At 32.6% G+C, this 15,039-nt stretch overlaps 1 protein-coding gene across 1 annotated transcript; it reads left to right on the top strand.

The window, feature by feature from the left end:
• Nucleotides 1-713: 713 nt before the first annotated feature.
• Nucleotides 714-6,456, top strand: LOC140958652 (KH domain-containing protein At5g56140-like). The gene is made up of 7 exons (XM_073416173.1): nt 714-1,027; nt 1,505-1,590; nt 3,983-4,128; nt 4,784-4,903; nt 4,999-5,115; nt 5,261-5,404; nt 5,978-6,456. The coding sequence occupies exons 1-7, from the start codon at nt 912-914 to the stop codon at nt 6,125-6,127; spliced, it is 879 nt and encodes a 292-aa protein (XP_073272274.1). The 5' UTR covers nt 714-911; the 3' UTR covers nt 6,128-6,456.
• Nucleotides 6,457-15,039: the final 8,583 nt, after the last annotated feature.

Here is a 15,039-nt window from a genome sequence, read left to right as displayed (position 1 = left end):
AGTTCGAGAATCATTCTTCTTGATAACAAAAAAAAGAGAAGAGAAGAAAAGAGAGAGAACATAAAAGAAATGTTATTTATCAATTTTTTCAAATCTCAATCAAATTTTAAGTATTGAATTTAATTCACATCCATTTTTTAATATTATAATGTTTACAAATGTTATATAGTTAGACATTTTATAAATTATTTTTACTGCTATTATTGAACTTACCATTTTTATTTATTTATATTAAATTATTCAATTTTATTATTTACTTATAACATTCTATAGGGGACGATAGATTGCCTTTGTCTCTAATATTCTATAAAATTTTATTTTCCAAAATACTCAATTCATAATATTATTAGTTTAAAAGAAAACAAACATAACAAAATGAAACTCAAACATTAACTTTAAATTATAGAATCACTCTAAAATAATCATTATATATTTCACACAAATTTATTACATATAAAGTTATTCCCCATGCCGAGTCTAGTAGTAGATAATTGCATATTTAGTTATTAAATATATAATTGATTTTTTTATTTTAATTTAAAAATAACATATCCAAAAAACAAGAACTTCTTATTTCTTCATTATTTTAACAATAATAAATTATTTTGACTATCCTACGAAAACAAATATTATAATATTTTTAATGAAATATTTTATTTTTAACTTTCAAATATATAATTTTCTATTTAATTTTTAAAAGAAAAACATCTGCCAAACGATATTCAACATGCTGTAGCTAACACGCACCGTTGGCGAATAATAGGAATCTCGCATGATCCAACGTAGAATTTTCTCGTAGATTTTTAGGATTCAGCGCTGCACAGCTGTCAGAACATACACTGTGTTAAGTTTTGTACTCTCTTCCGTCCCTGTTTTTGTCTGCAGGTGGCGGCCGTCTCCGCCCGGGAAGGATGTCGTCTGGAAGGTATATGGCATATTCACCGTCACCATCCGCTCCTCACTCCCCGCGCTTCAGTGCTGGAGCTGCCGGAATTCGCTCCGCTTCTGCTGTAGTAGAACAAGAGAAGTACTTTCTTGTTTCTTGTTGTTTTTTGTATCAAGTGTCGTGTTTGAAGAAATCGGTAGCTTTATTTATAGTATTTTGTTTATGAGAGGAATCGATGGTTTTGACTTGATGTCGACTCCCCATGGATCTTTGTTTTTTCTCTTATTTGTTTCTTCCGTTATTGAGTAGAATCTAGTGAGATGTATGGTGAGAACTGCTTCCTTCCTTCAATTGTTAGATAAGCAGAGACCGTCTTTAAGATTTGATTGATTTAATGTCCTTTTATATTCTTCGGTCTCCCCGCAGTTGATCACCACCCCCCTTGGTTCTTCTCCGGCCTCTTGAGAAAACAGAATCATGATATTTTAACTAAGCAAGAATTTGATGGGGCATATTTTCTTGGATTTGATTGTTCTATAACTCCTTTTTTGTCCGTTCTTTCTTATGTTTCCATTGCTACTTTCTGTGCTAAAACTAAATACTGTTTCACTTTGACAGGTATTTATCAGAATTGCTTGCTGAACGGAACTCTCTTTATCCATTTATGGCCGTGCTTACACACAGCTACAGGTTTTTGAATCAAGGCATGTATATAGCTTTATATGTTCTCTATCATTTGATTATACTACCACGAAAGAAATGTCTCTGAATGTTTTCCTTCCTGTGTTTTGGTTAGGTGAAGTTAACTGATAACAACTAATCACGCAAGTTCAATATTTACTTAGAAACACTTGAGATGATATACTCTGCACGTATCCACTTTAAAACACAATCATCGATAAGTAGGGCATTGCGCATTGTAATGTTAGATTAAGCATGCAAGCCTACTTTTTTGGATTGTTGTTTAATATAATTGGCAGAAACTTGAATAACTTTGGTATCTTTTTGTTTCTCTTAGTCATTGTTCTACCAGGTTGACTGGACTTAAGGGCTAGTAGTCTATTACATTTGAATTCTCTGTCAATAGAGAACATATACCGAGCTCAATTCCTCTCCCTTTCTTGTGGTTGTTTTATGGGTTTTTTTTATTTAGTATTAGAAAAAAGTAGCATGAAACCACCAAATGGGCCAGCAATATCAAAAGCAGCTGATGGTCTAGATGGCCCTGCAGTGTCAAACACACCAGATGACCATGCGGTATCAAAAACATCAAATGGACCAGTAGTGCTCATAGGATTGATTTGGGGGATAATCGTTGAGCTACTATAGCTCGGTTCTTGAAATATTGAACACCAATGAATTAAATCGAATTTGGTTTTAAATCAAGCGGAAAACACTCAAAATAATCATCCGTAGAAACCGATTAAACATCTTGTAAAAAAAACCCAACAAGTGCCAAAACCACCTAATGGCCCAACCATGTCAACCCAGAAACTAACCCTAATGATGATTTTTGCGAATCAGTAGAAGGTGTACTAAAATTTTGTTGAAAATTATTTTGTCCGGCAACACATAAATCGTATGGATATGGCCGGAAACCAACCTCATGCACTGTAGGCAATATAATGCTTACAATAATGCGTTCATACCATTGAAAATCTTCATCATCATCATCAGTTTGCGTAGATCTGCAATGTTTTCACCTTGAACAAAATATCTCAAATATGTATTTAGTTACAAGAAAGCTAATGCAGTCGATGGTCTACCATTTGTGTCATCGTAATCAATGTCGTGCCTAACATAACTTCCTAAAATCATGTAACACCACCATTAACTTGAGAAATACCTTTCAAGTAATCTTCTGCCGCAACTTTGTGTTTAGTGAGATTATCACTGGTGAATTAGAAGCCCTTTAATTTCTTCTTATTATTATTTTTTTAAATGAAATAAATTTCCATTAAAAAAAGGTAAAAAGATTTTGTACAAATACATTGGACATCCTCAGGAAATAATAATCGATACAAACTCAATCGACACCAAATGGTGTGCCAAGACACCAAAAATAGACAATCAAACAACTACCATGGGCATACCTAGGAACATACACATACACGGAGCATACCCTGGATCTCCAGCTGCAAATACACGGTGAATGCCCTGAGGCTCCATCTAAATATATGAAGATGCATAGGCTACATCTTCAGTCTCAGTTATGTATCCTATATATCAAAATTTGGACTTTTCTCAAGTTGACATATGGTTTAATGTAGTCATCGTCAAATAATTTTTTGTTCCTCATATCCCAAATATGATATATAATAGCTGCAATAGCCGCATTTCAGATCTCCATAACCTTGGATGACCCTCGATACTGACTCCTAAATGCTTGAAGCAAAGCATGAGCCGACCCCATGAGTTTCTTTATCCCGAACCACTCTCGAATCTTATCCCACACCTCCCTTGTTTTTTGACATTAGAAAAACAAATGCTCAAAGGACTCGACCGATTGTTTGCAAAGGATACATAACTTATCTAGAATATAAGGTTGACAATCCTTTGTCAGAAATTTACCATGAGCAAAAATCTAGAAAACAATCTATGATATGGGAGGATACCCGGCTTCCAAACCAGGGGTTTCCACTGCCATTGCATAGGGTTGGGTGAAAACCAAAGATACGCTTTTTCCAACTTGTTTTTAACCGCAAACCAATCTCTCATATGCAATGTTAAGGCCAGTTCGGATACAGAAACAATTAGCTTAAAAAAGGTAGAAGATTTTTGATATCTTGTTCGAGTAAAGCAGTAAAAAAGAGCTTATTTTAAGTTTTGAAGGAGAGCTATTAAAGAAGAATAAAAGCGACATTTTGTAGATTTTGGCTTTTTAAGTGTTTCTTTTCAACAAAAGCTAGCTAGAACACAAGTTTTCAAATAAAATAGTTTTCTTTCTTTCTTTGTTTTTCTTTTTTACAAAACTTCTTGACTTTAATTAACTTATCAAGACTAGGTGTTGTTTATCCATGCTGAGAAAACTATGTACTAATTTTTTAACCAATGCTAACCACATCTTATTATTGGAAATTCATCTTTTCGATGCAGAGATATCACGTGTATCGGCATTGTTGGGAAATGCATCCATTTTGGAACAAAATGGGTTTGAAGATGCAAGCCCTCAGGCTTCACGAGGAATATATTCAAATGGAGTAGCTAATGCCAGCAGATGGGCATCACCATTTCAAACAGAAGTATGGATATTATCCATTAACATTACCTTTTGTTTGATCTATTTCTTTTACTTATTTAGAATATACATCAAGAAGTAATTCGACTTTTGATTATCTTTACATATTCATTTTGGGATTTCACTTGTTAGTCGTTTGGTGTCGTTATGTTGCATTGATCTGACATCTGGTATGCAAGTTGCAACTTAATTTTACCAGGTTATAGCTATGAGTTTCACAAATGTATTAGGCCACCTGCTTCATGGTTTAGCTTTGGTCCTATTATGTGTGTTATTCTCTTTCCCCTTTCCATAAAAGTATTGACATGTGGTTTGCTTTGTTTTGTAACTTGCTTCATACTTGGGAAAAAGCTTTACTTCTTCTCTGGCTAACTAGCTGGATAACCTTACTCTGTTACGAAATGAGGATCGTTTTCTGCTTTTTATGTTAGTGGGCATTGAATTATTACCACAATTACGGTAGTTGAGGCTATTTGCTGCCGTGGTTTTGCTAATCAAACATTTTTGGGATTTTTTAAATATTTTGTTCTTGTCTATCATTTTGTCCTTAAAAAATATTTCGAAGTTATACCAAGTAAAATCCTAAACACGAAGAATTTAAGAATGTTCTCTTTATTTTCATGTTTTCTTCCTTAACACTATGGAGTTATCACATGCAGATGTCAGGTTTGATGCAGTCCTCTTCTGCACAGAACTGGCTCGGTTCCCAAGGTAGTTCATCTGGCCTCATAGTCAAGCAAACTATCCGCGTTGACATACCAGTTGATCAATATCCCAATGTACTTCTTTGTTACTTTCTCTGAATGTTTTCTTATATCAGTTTTGGGATTATTTTGTTTCTTGATGACTTGATCCCTTTTATTTGGATTTGCAGTTCAATTTTGTCGGCCGCCTTCTTGGTCCTAGAGGGAACTCTTTGAAGCGAGTCGAAGCAACTACTGATTGCCGTGTTCTGATCAGAGGGCGTGGCAGCATCAAGGACCCAGTGAGGGTAATATTCGTTTTGCTTGTGTGTGCCTGGGATGTGATTCTGGCTCATTATTCCTTCTATCTGGCACTTGCATTTTTTTCCATGCATTATTTTTATCAGAATCTGCAGAAATAATGAGTTTTGATAGTTTGCTCTATGTACGTAGGAAGAGATGATGAGGGGGAAACCAGGATATGAGCATCTGAACGAACCACTCCACATACTTCTCGAGGCAGAATTGCCAGTTGAGATAATAGATTCCCGTCTAATGCAGGCGCAGGAGATAATTGAAGATTTGCTTAAGCCAATGGTAATGCTTTCGTCCACCATTCAAATACCGAGTTGCATTGCTCTAGCAGCAGAACTAACACTCATATTTTCAAATTAAGAAATTTCAAATCATGTCTATTTTTTTCTAAAAACTAAGGTAATGTTTTGTGGCGTTTTTGGGTGTTTTGAGAGAAGATTTTTTTGGAAAATGTGATGCATGTTTTGCAGATATCATGTTATTAAGAATTTGTTGAGTTAATAATGTCACATAGTATATATTTATTTATTTTGATAGTTTCTGATGTATTTAAAATTTTTAAAACAAAAGTATACTATTTTATGAGGAATGATGAAAAGTTGAATCTAAAATAAAGATGACGTTGGAAAAAATAAGAATGATACAATGGTAGATATCTGAGAAATTGTATTGAAGAATTTGACATGAAATCGAAATTGTTTTCTAAAAACATTGTCCTATATTGTTTGGCTAAATCCCATCCTCAAATTTCTCGATGCTCTGACTGTCTTGTCTTCCTTTTCCTACTTAAAAATCTCTGTGTTTTAACTCTGATATCGATTCAANAAAAAAAAAAAAAAAAAAAACATAACACAGGATGAATCTGAAGACTTCTTCAAAAAGCAGCAGTTACGCGAACTTGCAATGCTCAACGGTACACTTCGAGAAGAAGGCTCTCAAATGTCTGGCTCTGTATCCCCCTTCCACGATAGCCTCGGAATGAAAAGGGCAAAAACTCAGGGGTAACGCTCGAACTTTAAAGTTTGTTCTTCTAGTAAACAGATGTTTTCAAAGCCACATGTTCCACGGTGCTAGCGATTCCTCTAGCTTCCATCGAGACACTGGTACTGAATGGTGTATATCTTATGAAGTGTACTTTTATTAAATTTGTCATCAATGTGTTAATATGATATGTCCTTCGGTTGAAGGCTTGTGTTTGTATGTTTGCTTAGGGGGTTTGGTTAATGCATTGTCTTTCCTCACATTTTCATGTGATTACTTCATTTATTGCAAGCTTGTGAATGTGGAATTTGTAAGAAGTCATCTTGTGAATGTGATTATTCCATTTATTGCAAGTTTTTGCTTTTTATTTAAATTTGAATTTGAAAAAGTAGATTAAAGAGAAAGTGGGTGGACAAATTTTTATCATTAAATATAATCAACAAGTAAAATTATCGTTTTATTAAATTTTGGTTTTTGGGTCGGTTCGGTTTGGACAAATAAATTCTGAATCTGAACCATATAAACTTCACTTTAATATTTAAATCCGAATTTAAAATTTTGGTTTCGATTTCTTTGGTTTTCGAGTTCTGAAGTTTGAAAATTTATGAGTTGTACATATTTCTTAATTTTGTCAATATGGTAATCCAGGGTGTTATGCATTGTATAAATGAAGTATTTAATATATTGCAAAAACTTATGTAAGACGGTTTCACGGGTCGTATTTTGTGATACGGATCTCTTATTTGGGTCATCCATGAAAAAGTATTATTTTTTATGCTAAGAGTATTACTTTTCATTGTAAATATCGGTAGGATTGACCCGTCTCACAGATAAAGATTCGTGAGACCGTCTCACAAGATACCTATTCGGCTACTCTTAATATATTGTGAAATTGAAAACATATATTGAACCATTATATTAAAAAAAAAAAGTCCTGAACAAGTCATACAAGTATGAAGAACGTAGTTATATACAATCTTATGAAGTCAATTAAGATTTTCAGTTTGGCAGAAATGTAATTAATGTTCGACGGGGAATGGAGACTAATTTAAAGATATATAAATTATAATAGATTAAATTATATTATTTTATTAGGCATAAAAATTAAATTGAATTTCTTCAAGAGTCGTAGTCATATCCACTTGACTAATTGGTCGAGTGGATTTTTGAAATTATGCGATATAAAATTAAATTCAATATATTGACTCTTGCAGGAATTTAATTATAATCCGATGAAAATGTCTTTTCAAATGATTAATTATCAATATTTAACTTGAAAAATCTTAGAAATAGTTGTAAAATGACATTTTTAAAAATAATTTTTGTAATAGTTATTCTACTTTGGATTTTTTTATAGGCAAGGAATAAATTAGAAGTTATTTTTAAAAAAATTATTTTTCCAAAAATTATTAGTTAATTATTCAACGTAACTATAAAATATTTTGTTATTATATATAATACAAGAAAATGATGTGCAAGTCGTCCCAAATGCAATAGAATAGAGGATTTTGAAGACTCGAAGTTAAGGAGAGAAAGAAGACAAAATAATGAAAGAGTCAATCGGAAGTGTTTTGAGTTGAAAGAGTCAGCTTATCAAGCATCAATTTAAACATAACATGCGAATTAATCCGTGAGGTAAATCTTCTGACTCGATTTATAAAAAAATATTATTTTTTATGTCAAAATTATTATTTTTCACTCCGATATGAATCAGGTCGACCCATTTCACAAATATAAATCGTGATACGGTGTTATATAAGACATCCTCTTTAAACAAATAGGATAAAAAAATTTAAATATATTAATGTAACACAAAATTGAAATCATGCATGAATACAATGCAAACAAATTACACAAGTGGTTAAAAAAACAAGAGCAAGTGGTTGTTGCATTAATTCCATTCTGGTTAAGAATACGGTCCATTAAAGATATCATCCAAAATCTCAGCTTAAGTTAATATATTTAATTTACTAATAATATCCATGGCAATATTGTGTATATAAACCCTACTTGAGTATCAAGTCTAACCATCAAACACTATCTTCTCTTTCAAAGCTAAAAATGGCGTCAAAGATCATTCTCCTTGTTCTTCTTGGTGCTCTTGTATGCACGACCACTGCGAGAAAACTGGCTGGCTCGGAGGGGTCCTTGGAGGAACAAAAGCCATTGTTCTGGCCGGGATTCGGCGGCGGTGGAGGTTTTGGAGGTGGTGGAGGATTGGGTGGAGGAGGATATGGAGGTGGTGCTGGAGCAGGTGGCGGTTTAGGTGGGCTTGGTGGTGGTGGTTTCGGAGGTGGGGGAGGTGCTGGTGGAGGAGCGTTGGGTGGTGGTGGGTTCGGAGGCGGGGCTGGTGGTGGTGGTGGCTGGCCTTAAAAAAATTGAATGATTTTCATCCGGGGCTCCAGTAGTTTACGTCGGGCCGATCCGTATCGAGTATTTCAAATTGTGTCTCATTTTCTATGTATGGAAATGGCACATTTGGAGAGTCGTGAAATGCATGCATGTGTGTGCTAAATAGTAAATATTATGTATTTTATAAAAAAGAAATTTGGGTTGTCACGAATAAGTGTTGAAGCCAGTCTCTTTCGTTGTTGTATTCGAAAGTATTAAAGGCAATTTCTCTTCAAATGTTTATGATTCTTGATTGTGCTTTATAAATAATCCATGCATCAGTGAAGTTAAAAATTTTATGTATGACTTTCTATGTTTAAAGTTTGTATAATGAATTAAACTTGAAGGAAGTAGAGAATATGAATCAACTAATTATGAAAGCTGTAATATTTCACATGCTTTAAAAGGACTTTTTGCATGGAAAAAAGTCACTACAATTTCAAAACAAAAGAGGTATTGTTGAGTTGTTGCATAAATTCCATTTATAGATAAAACGATATGTGACCAGTGATCGAAGATCATCACAAAGTTCAGATTCAATATTTAATTTGAATTAAATTAATGTTGCTATTATTTGATTATTAAAATCATTATGTATATAAACCCTATTCGCCCTTCAAGTGAGACCATCAAACTCTTAGTAATATCTTTGCTTTCCAAATAAAAAAATGGGTTCGAAGTTTATTTTCCTTACTGATCTTCTTGGTGACTTAGGTGTTCTTGTCTGCACGACCACTGCAAGAAAACTTGCTGGTTCATGAGAGGGTTCTTTCAATGAAGAGAAGGGATTGGGTGGTGGCTCCGGGTTTGGAGCAGGAGCTGGCAGTGGTGGTGGCGGTGGCGGTGGAGGTGGATTGGGTGGTGGGCTCGGAGGAGTAGCTGGTGGTGGTTGCGGGTTGCCTTAAGAGGAATTAACAATTTATGTTTGAGGCATCATATCCATTAATCTTTTGCATAAAAATAAATCTTTTTATTTTATACCAATCATTTATCTACAAACAGAAAATGCAAAATGAAAGATGGGAAATTTGGGGTGGTTTGTGTTGTGCTGAATATGTATTTATTGGACATTGGTTTATAAATTTTTTTTTAAAAGAAAGTTTGTGTATAAACCAAAGTTGCGAGTTATTTTGTATCAAACAACGTTGTACTGAAAATTTCTTCAAGTTCTATGGTATTAAATTATTTTTATATATTACATTCTTAATTTCAACAAGGACGGCGAAAGACTACGAACAGAGACCAAAGATCTTGAGCGATCGATCCGGCATAACAACTCACAAGGCATGGATTTAGGTGTTTGCCTCTATATATTATATTGGATTGTACACACTAAGTTAATGTCTAAAGCACCAGAATCCTAGAAATAAAATTTTCGTTGCATCGTCGCTAATATTCGGGCGGGTCCTTTTCGAATCATAGATTGAAACTGAAGGATTTTCCAAAACCATAATTTGGGAGAATGAGCTACAAAATTTCAAGTGTTCAAAGAAAACAACTAAACACCTGCAGGTTGCCTCTACCAACTGCATGCAAAGATCTAGCTCCAATTTAAATTTAAATTAAAATTAAAATTATATTTTTAATAATACAAAACACACAGTCGAGATGATATATTGTTTCATTGTGGTATGAAAACAGAGAAATCATCGATCAAAAATAGCTTCCAAAATTTTGAACGTAACTGACGGAAAAGTTTGATCAAATTTTTTAAAATTATGAAGAAAAAAAAACATTTCTTAATTTTAGCCTAGCTATTACTAAGACGCTCTATTTGTAGTCATTTCCAATTTCGGCATTTTCCACAAGTTCTAGAAATTTTCCAAGAAAATTAATTCATTGAATTTTCACGCCAACTTATAATTAATTTAGGGATGATTGCGTATTTGGTCCTGAATATTTGTCTCTTTTTTATTTTTGATCATTTATGTTATCAAATTTCAGTTTTAGCCTGCTATATTTGTTTATTTTATTTTTTGGTTCGGTTCTAGCGTTAACCAGACTGTGAACACCTATGTGACATCAGCAATCACGATAAAAAAATTTATTAAAATTGTCAAAATAAAAAATATAGGATTAAACTGAAATTTGATAACATAGATAATCGAAATTGAAAAGCGGCAAAATTACAGGATCAAAAATTCGATTTTCTCTTTAATTTATAATCGTTAGCACAACCTTAGACAGTACTTAACCATAATAATTAATTTCCAACCATTATGAAATTACGATTTTGTGATTGAATTTAATGTTTAGTATCAGAACTTAACAGTACTTATTATGGATTAATGTAAATTTAAAGAAAAACCTCGTCGAAGTGACGAGGTTTTCTAAAGTTTCTAATTCAAAAATTGCAATATGAGACTCGTAATATAGAGCTAGTTATGATCTCCATCGATACAATTTGTTTTTTGAATTTTATTCTGTCCGTATATAATAAGATAAAGATGTAGACCTAACTCTAACTAAAATAAGCTATCTTTTCGGATTGAATGATGTTCAAGTTCTAATTTTAACGTGCTATAAAACTAAAGTTTACTATTATCTGTTGAACTACCACATGGATTACTTGATATATCTCCAATTGTTCAATATTCTTGGGTATGAGTGGTGTGTTAAATGTCTCATGTTGGATGGATTTGTGTTAGCTTTTAGAGTTGAATTAAATCCAAGTCACAATCTTCAGAATATATATATGGTTACTTTGTGGAATTAAACCAAAACGTTTCTTTTATTAAATAAAAATTTATTTTCACTGCAAAATTTAATTTGGTGTTCGAATATTGTACCACACCAATGGATAAATGTATCTAGTACTACCTATGACTTGTCGGAAATGAATGTAATCGTACGAAGTCAATTAAGAATTTTTTTTTTGGACAAACAATTAAGATTTTCAGTTTGGGAGAAATGTAATTAGTATTCGACAGGGAACGAGGACAATTTAAAGCTATACTTCTCGATAGAATTATACATAAAATATGACTTTTGTTCAAAAGTTCTGACCATATCCTCTCAACAAATTTGTCAAGTGGATTGTTGAAATTATGCGATATTAAATGTCAACATATTGACTCTAGCTGGAATTTAAAGACGATGGAAATGCCATAATATCAAATTATTATCAATATTTGAACTTTGAAATTTTTTAGAGATAGTGACATTTTTAAAAATAATTTTTTTACCAGTTATATTCACTATATAATATAACGTTTTAATGAATAAAAAGGGATTTTTTTTACTACATATATCGAGCACTTTTTGTGTAATATTAAATATTATTTAATTCAAATAGTTTGAAGTAATTTTACACACTGGAAATAAATATAATATCATTTCATTGGCGTGCATACAATCATTTATTTTATTCTATTTCTCTAAATCATGCATTTTCCTCATTAACTTCATATTTCCTATCATTTTTAATTTGAAGTTTTCATCATTCTAGCTCATAAAAAACACTATTAATATATTTTGGTTCTTCACATTTTTGAGTTAGTTATGACTCATGATTGTGGAAATATCTTTTGACTTTCAGCTCTTCATATTCTTGAGTTAAATTGCAAGATTAATTGAGTTAATTAATCTTGCATGACTTTTGGTTTGCATATATTTTGAAACTTATAAATAGTGCGACCATTTCCACAATCTAAATATATAAAATATATTTTACAAGCACATTCAAAATCTCACTCAAGCATTCTCTTGAATTTCAAATTGTTAGCTTTTCATTTGGCATTCGTTAAGTTTTGGTGATGAAGTGAATCTACGTTTTTAGTTCGTCGGTATTGTTGCTTCGTGCGAAATTGCTGCATTGTTTTGTCGTTGTATGCTTGGAAACAGTTGTCCGGCCTGATCCTCGAAGAACCTTCGTATGGGACAAATATGTACAGTTTCGATTTGCTATACTGTTTTAGTTTTGCATGTTGTATTTTCTCACGACATTGTTCATTAGTTTATGTTCGGATTTCTGTATCTTTTACTATTTTATTGTACTTTATTTCTTTTTCGAGAACTACTACATTTGCTTACAACAAGGATCTGCATGGTCTCGTGGTATGTCCAACTTGTCATTTTCCCCATTCAACTTTTGATAATTCTCGTATATATAAATATTGATTGATAATATCATGTTCTGCGACAAATTATGAAATCATCCATACTCCATGAACTAATTACAAAAGTTGATGAAACTAACAAAAATATGATCGTATAATCACGCAACACGTGCATTGTGATGCTAGCTATATATAATACAAGAATATGACATACAACTCGCCCCGAATGCAATAGAATAAGATAGAGGATTTTGAAGACTCCAAGTTAAGGAGAGAAAGAAGACAAAATAATGAAAAATCTCAATCGGAACAGTATTCTATCCCGAGTGTTTTGAGTTGAAATAGTCAGCTTATCAAGCATTAAACAAATACATATAACAAGGGAAAAAAAGGCAAGTGGTTGTTGCATTAATTCCATTCTGGTTAACAATACTGCCCATTAAAGATATCATCCCAAATCTCAGCTTAAGTTAATATATTTAATTTATTAATAATTAATAATATCCATGGCAACATTGTGTATATAAACCCTACTTGAGTCTCAAGTCTAACCATCAAAACACTATATTCTCTTTCAAAGCTAAAAATGGCGTCAAAGATCATTCTCCTTGTTCTTCTTGGTGCTCTTGTATGCACGACCATTTCGAGAAAACTGGCAACCTCGGAGGGGTCCTTGGAGGAACAAAAGCCATTGTTCTGGCCGGGATTTGGCGGCGGTGGCGGTTTTGGAGGAGGTGGAGGATTGGGTGGAGGAGGATTCGGAGGTGGTGCTGGAGCGGGTGGCGGTTTAGGTGGTCTTGGTGGTGGTGGTTTCGGAGGTGGGGGAGGTGCTGGTGGAGGAGCGTTGGGTGGCGGTGGGTTCGGAGGCGAGGCTGGTGGTGGTGGTGGGTGGCCTTAAAGAAATGGAATGATTTTCATCCGGGGCTCCCAGTCGTTTATGTCGTCGGGCCGATCAGTATCGAGTATTTCGAATTGTGTCTCCTTTTCTATATATAGAAATGTCACATTTGGAGAGTCGTAAAATGAATGCATGTGTGTGCTAAATATTATGTATTAATATGTTTACAAAAAGAACTTTGGTTTGTCACGGAATAAGTGTTGAAGCCAGTCTCATTTGTTGTCGTATTCAAAAGTATTGAAGGCAATTGCTCTTCAAATGTTTACTATTGTTGAAATTATTGTGTACTCTGTTTGGTGCAATAATTGTTTTTGTTGTATAGGTCAATCGAAATGTGATGTTTGAGCTGTCATATTTCAAATATTTGAGTTGTATCGTTACAACTAGCTATAATTTTTGGTAAACTGACAAGCATTTGATATTACATTGTTAATTATGTATTATAATCCATGCAATGGTTAAGTGAAGTGAAAATTTTACATATGAGTCAGACTATTTTATTTTGACTATAGCTACACAAAAATTTATGCATGAATCACATTTTCAAAAATTACTTAATATATTCATAAGTTCATATCTTAATTATCATCAATAATTTATATATCAACGAACGACATTCGAGAGATATAAGTTAATATATACCCAATTCATCTACCAGTTATACTGAAATGTTTTTTGGAATCCCACTAAAATAAAATAGAAAATTAGATCAAATTTGTAAAATTTATTTTAATTTAGATATAATTTTTATATATAGTATAAATCCCATCAAACTTCTTTGAGCCGTTTTTTTAATGATCATAAATCAGATACGGTCTAATTAAAATTAATGATATTAATAAATAGAGTATACACAGTTAAATAAATCCTATAGCTAATACTCCAAACCATAAAGAAAAGAGAAAATGAATTTTTTGAGTCAACAGACTTATCTAATTTGGGATTCTTGTCCAATAACTTGTCAAATTTTGTTTTTTTCACAAACTTTTGATATTCGAATATTTTGGTTTAATTTTTGATTTCGTGCTTCAACAATTTGCAACGCCATATCAAGATTTTCTGATGTCATATCCAAGCTCCACGCTCCGACAAAAGCAAAAAGTCAGAGTTGTATCAAATCAAACTGTAATTACTTAGTAAACCAAAACTCAAAGTGTAATAAGTTAGTAGACCAAAAAAGTTATTCTCGAAAAATTATCAATTAAAAGAGCAACCATTTTCAGTTCCATTATCAAATTATCAAACTGAAAATGGCTGCTCGGCAACCATTTTCAGTTCCAGATCAAATTTAAGCATAACTATGAAAAGATTTGGGACACAGATCATTGTAATCAGATATCACTACTATTTTTTTATTACAGAGAAAATTTCAATGCTAAGTCATCTAACGAGAAACGTAAAGAAAAAGTTCCAAAAAATATGAATTGAACAAGTATGCAACTACACTCAACAAATGTCACATAATCAAATATATGATCATATCAATTATAAGATCGAACGTTTGTTGTTCTACCAAAATTTATATTAACGGTATCGATGAAATTCAAAAAAAATTAGATTATACAGTAACCAAAGTATCACAAATTAAT

This window comes from Primulina huaijiensis, chromosome 15, assembly GCF_012295235.1.
Source record: "Primulina huaijiensis isolate GDHJ02 chromosome 15, ASM1229523v2, whole genome shotgun sequence".
NCBI classification, from domain to species: Eukaryota; Viridiplantae; Streptophyta; class Magnoliopsida; order Lamiales; family Gesneriaceae; genus Primulina; species Primulina huaijiensis.
This window is presented reverse-complemented; position numbering and strand designations above follow the sequence as displayed.

Excerpts from the sequence above, each read along its gene's own strand:
- LOC140958652 (XM_073416173.1), top strand. The coding sequence starts at position 912 with ATGTCGTCTGGAAGGTATATGGCATATTCACCGTCACCATCCGCTCCT. Across the intron at positions 1,028-1,504 it reads GCTGTAGTAGAACAAGAGAA|GTATTTATCAGAATTGCTTG; the intron begins GTACTTTCTTGT and ends TCACTTTGACAG. Across the intron at positions 1,591-3,982 it reads CTACAGGTTTTTGAATCAAG|AGATATCACGTGTATCGGCA; the intron begins GCATGTATATAG and ends TTTTCGATGCAG.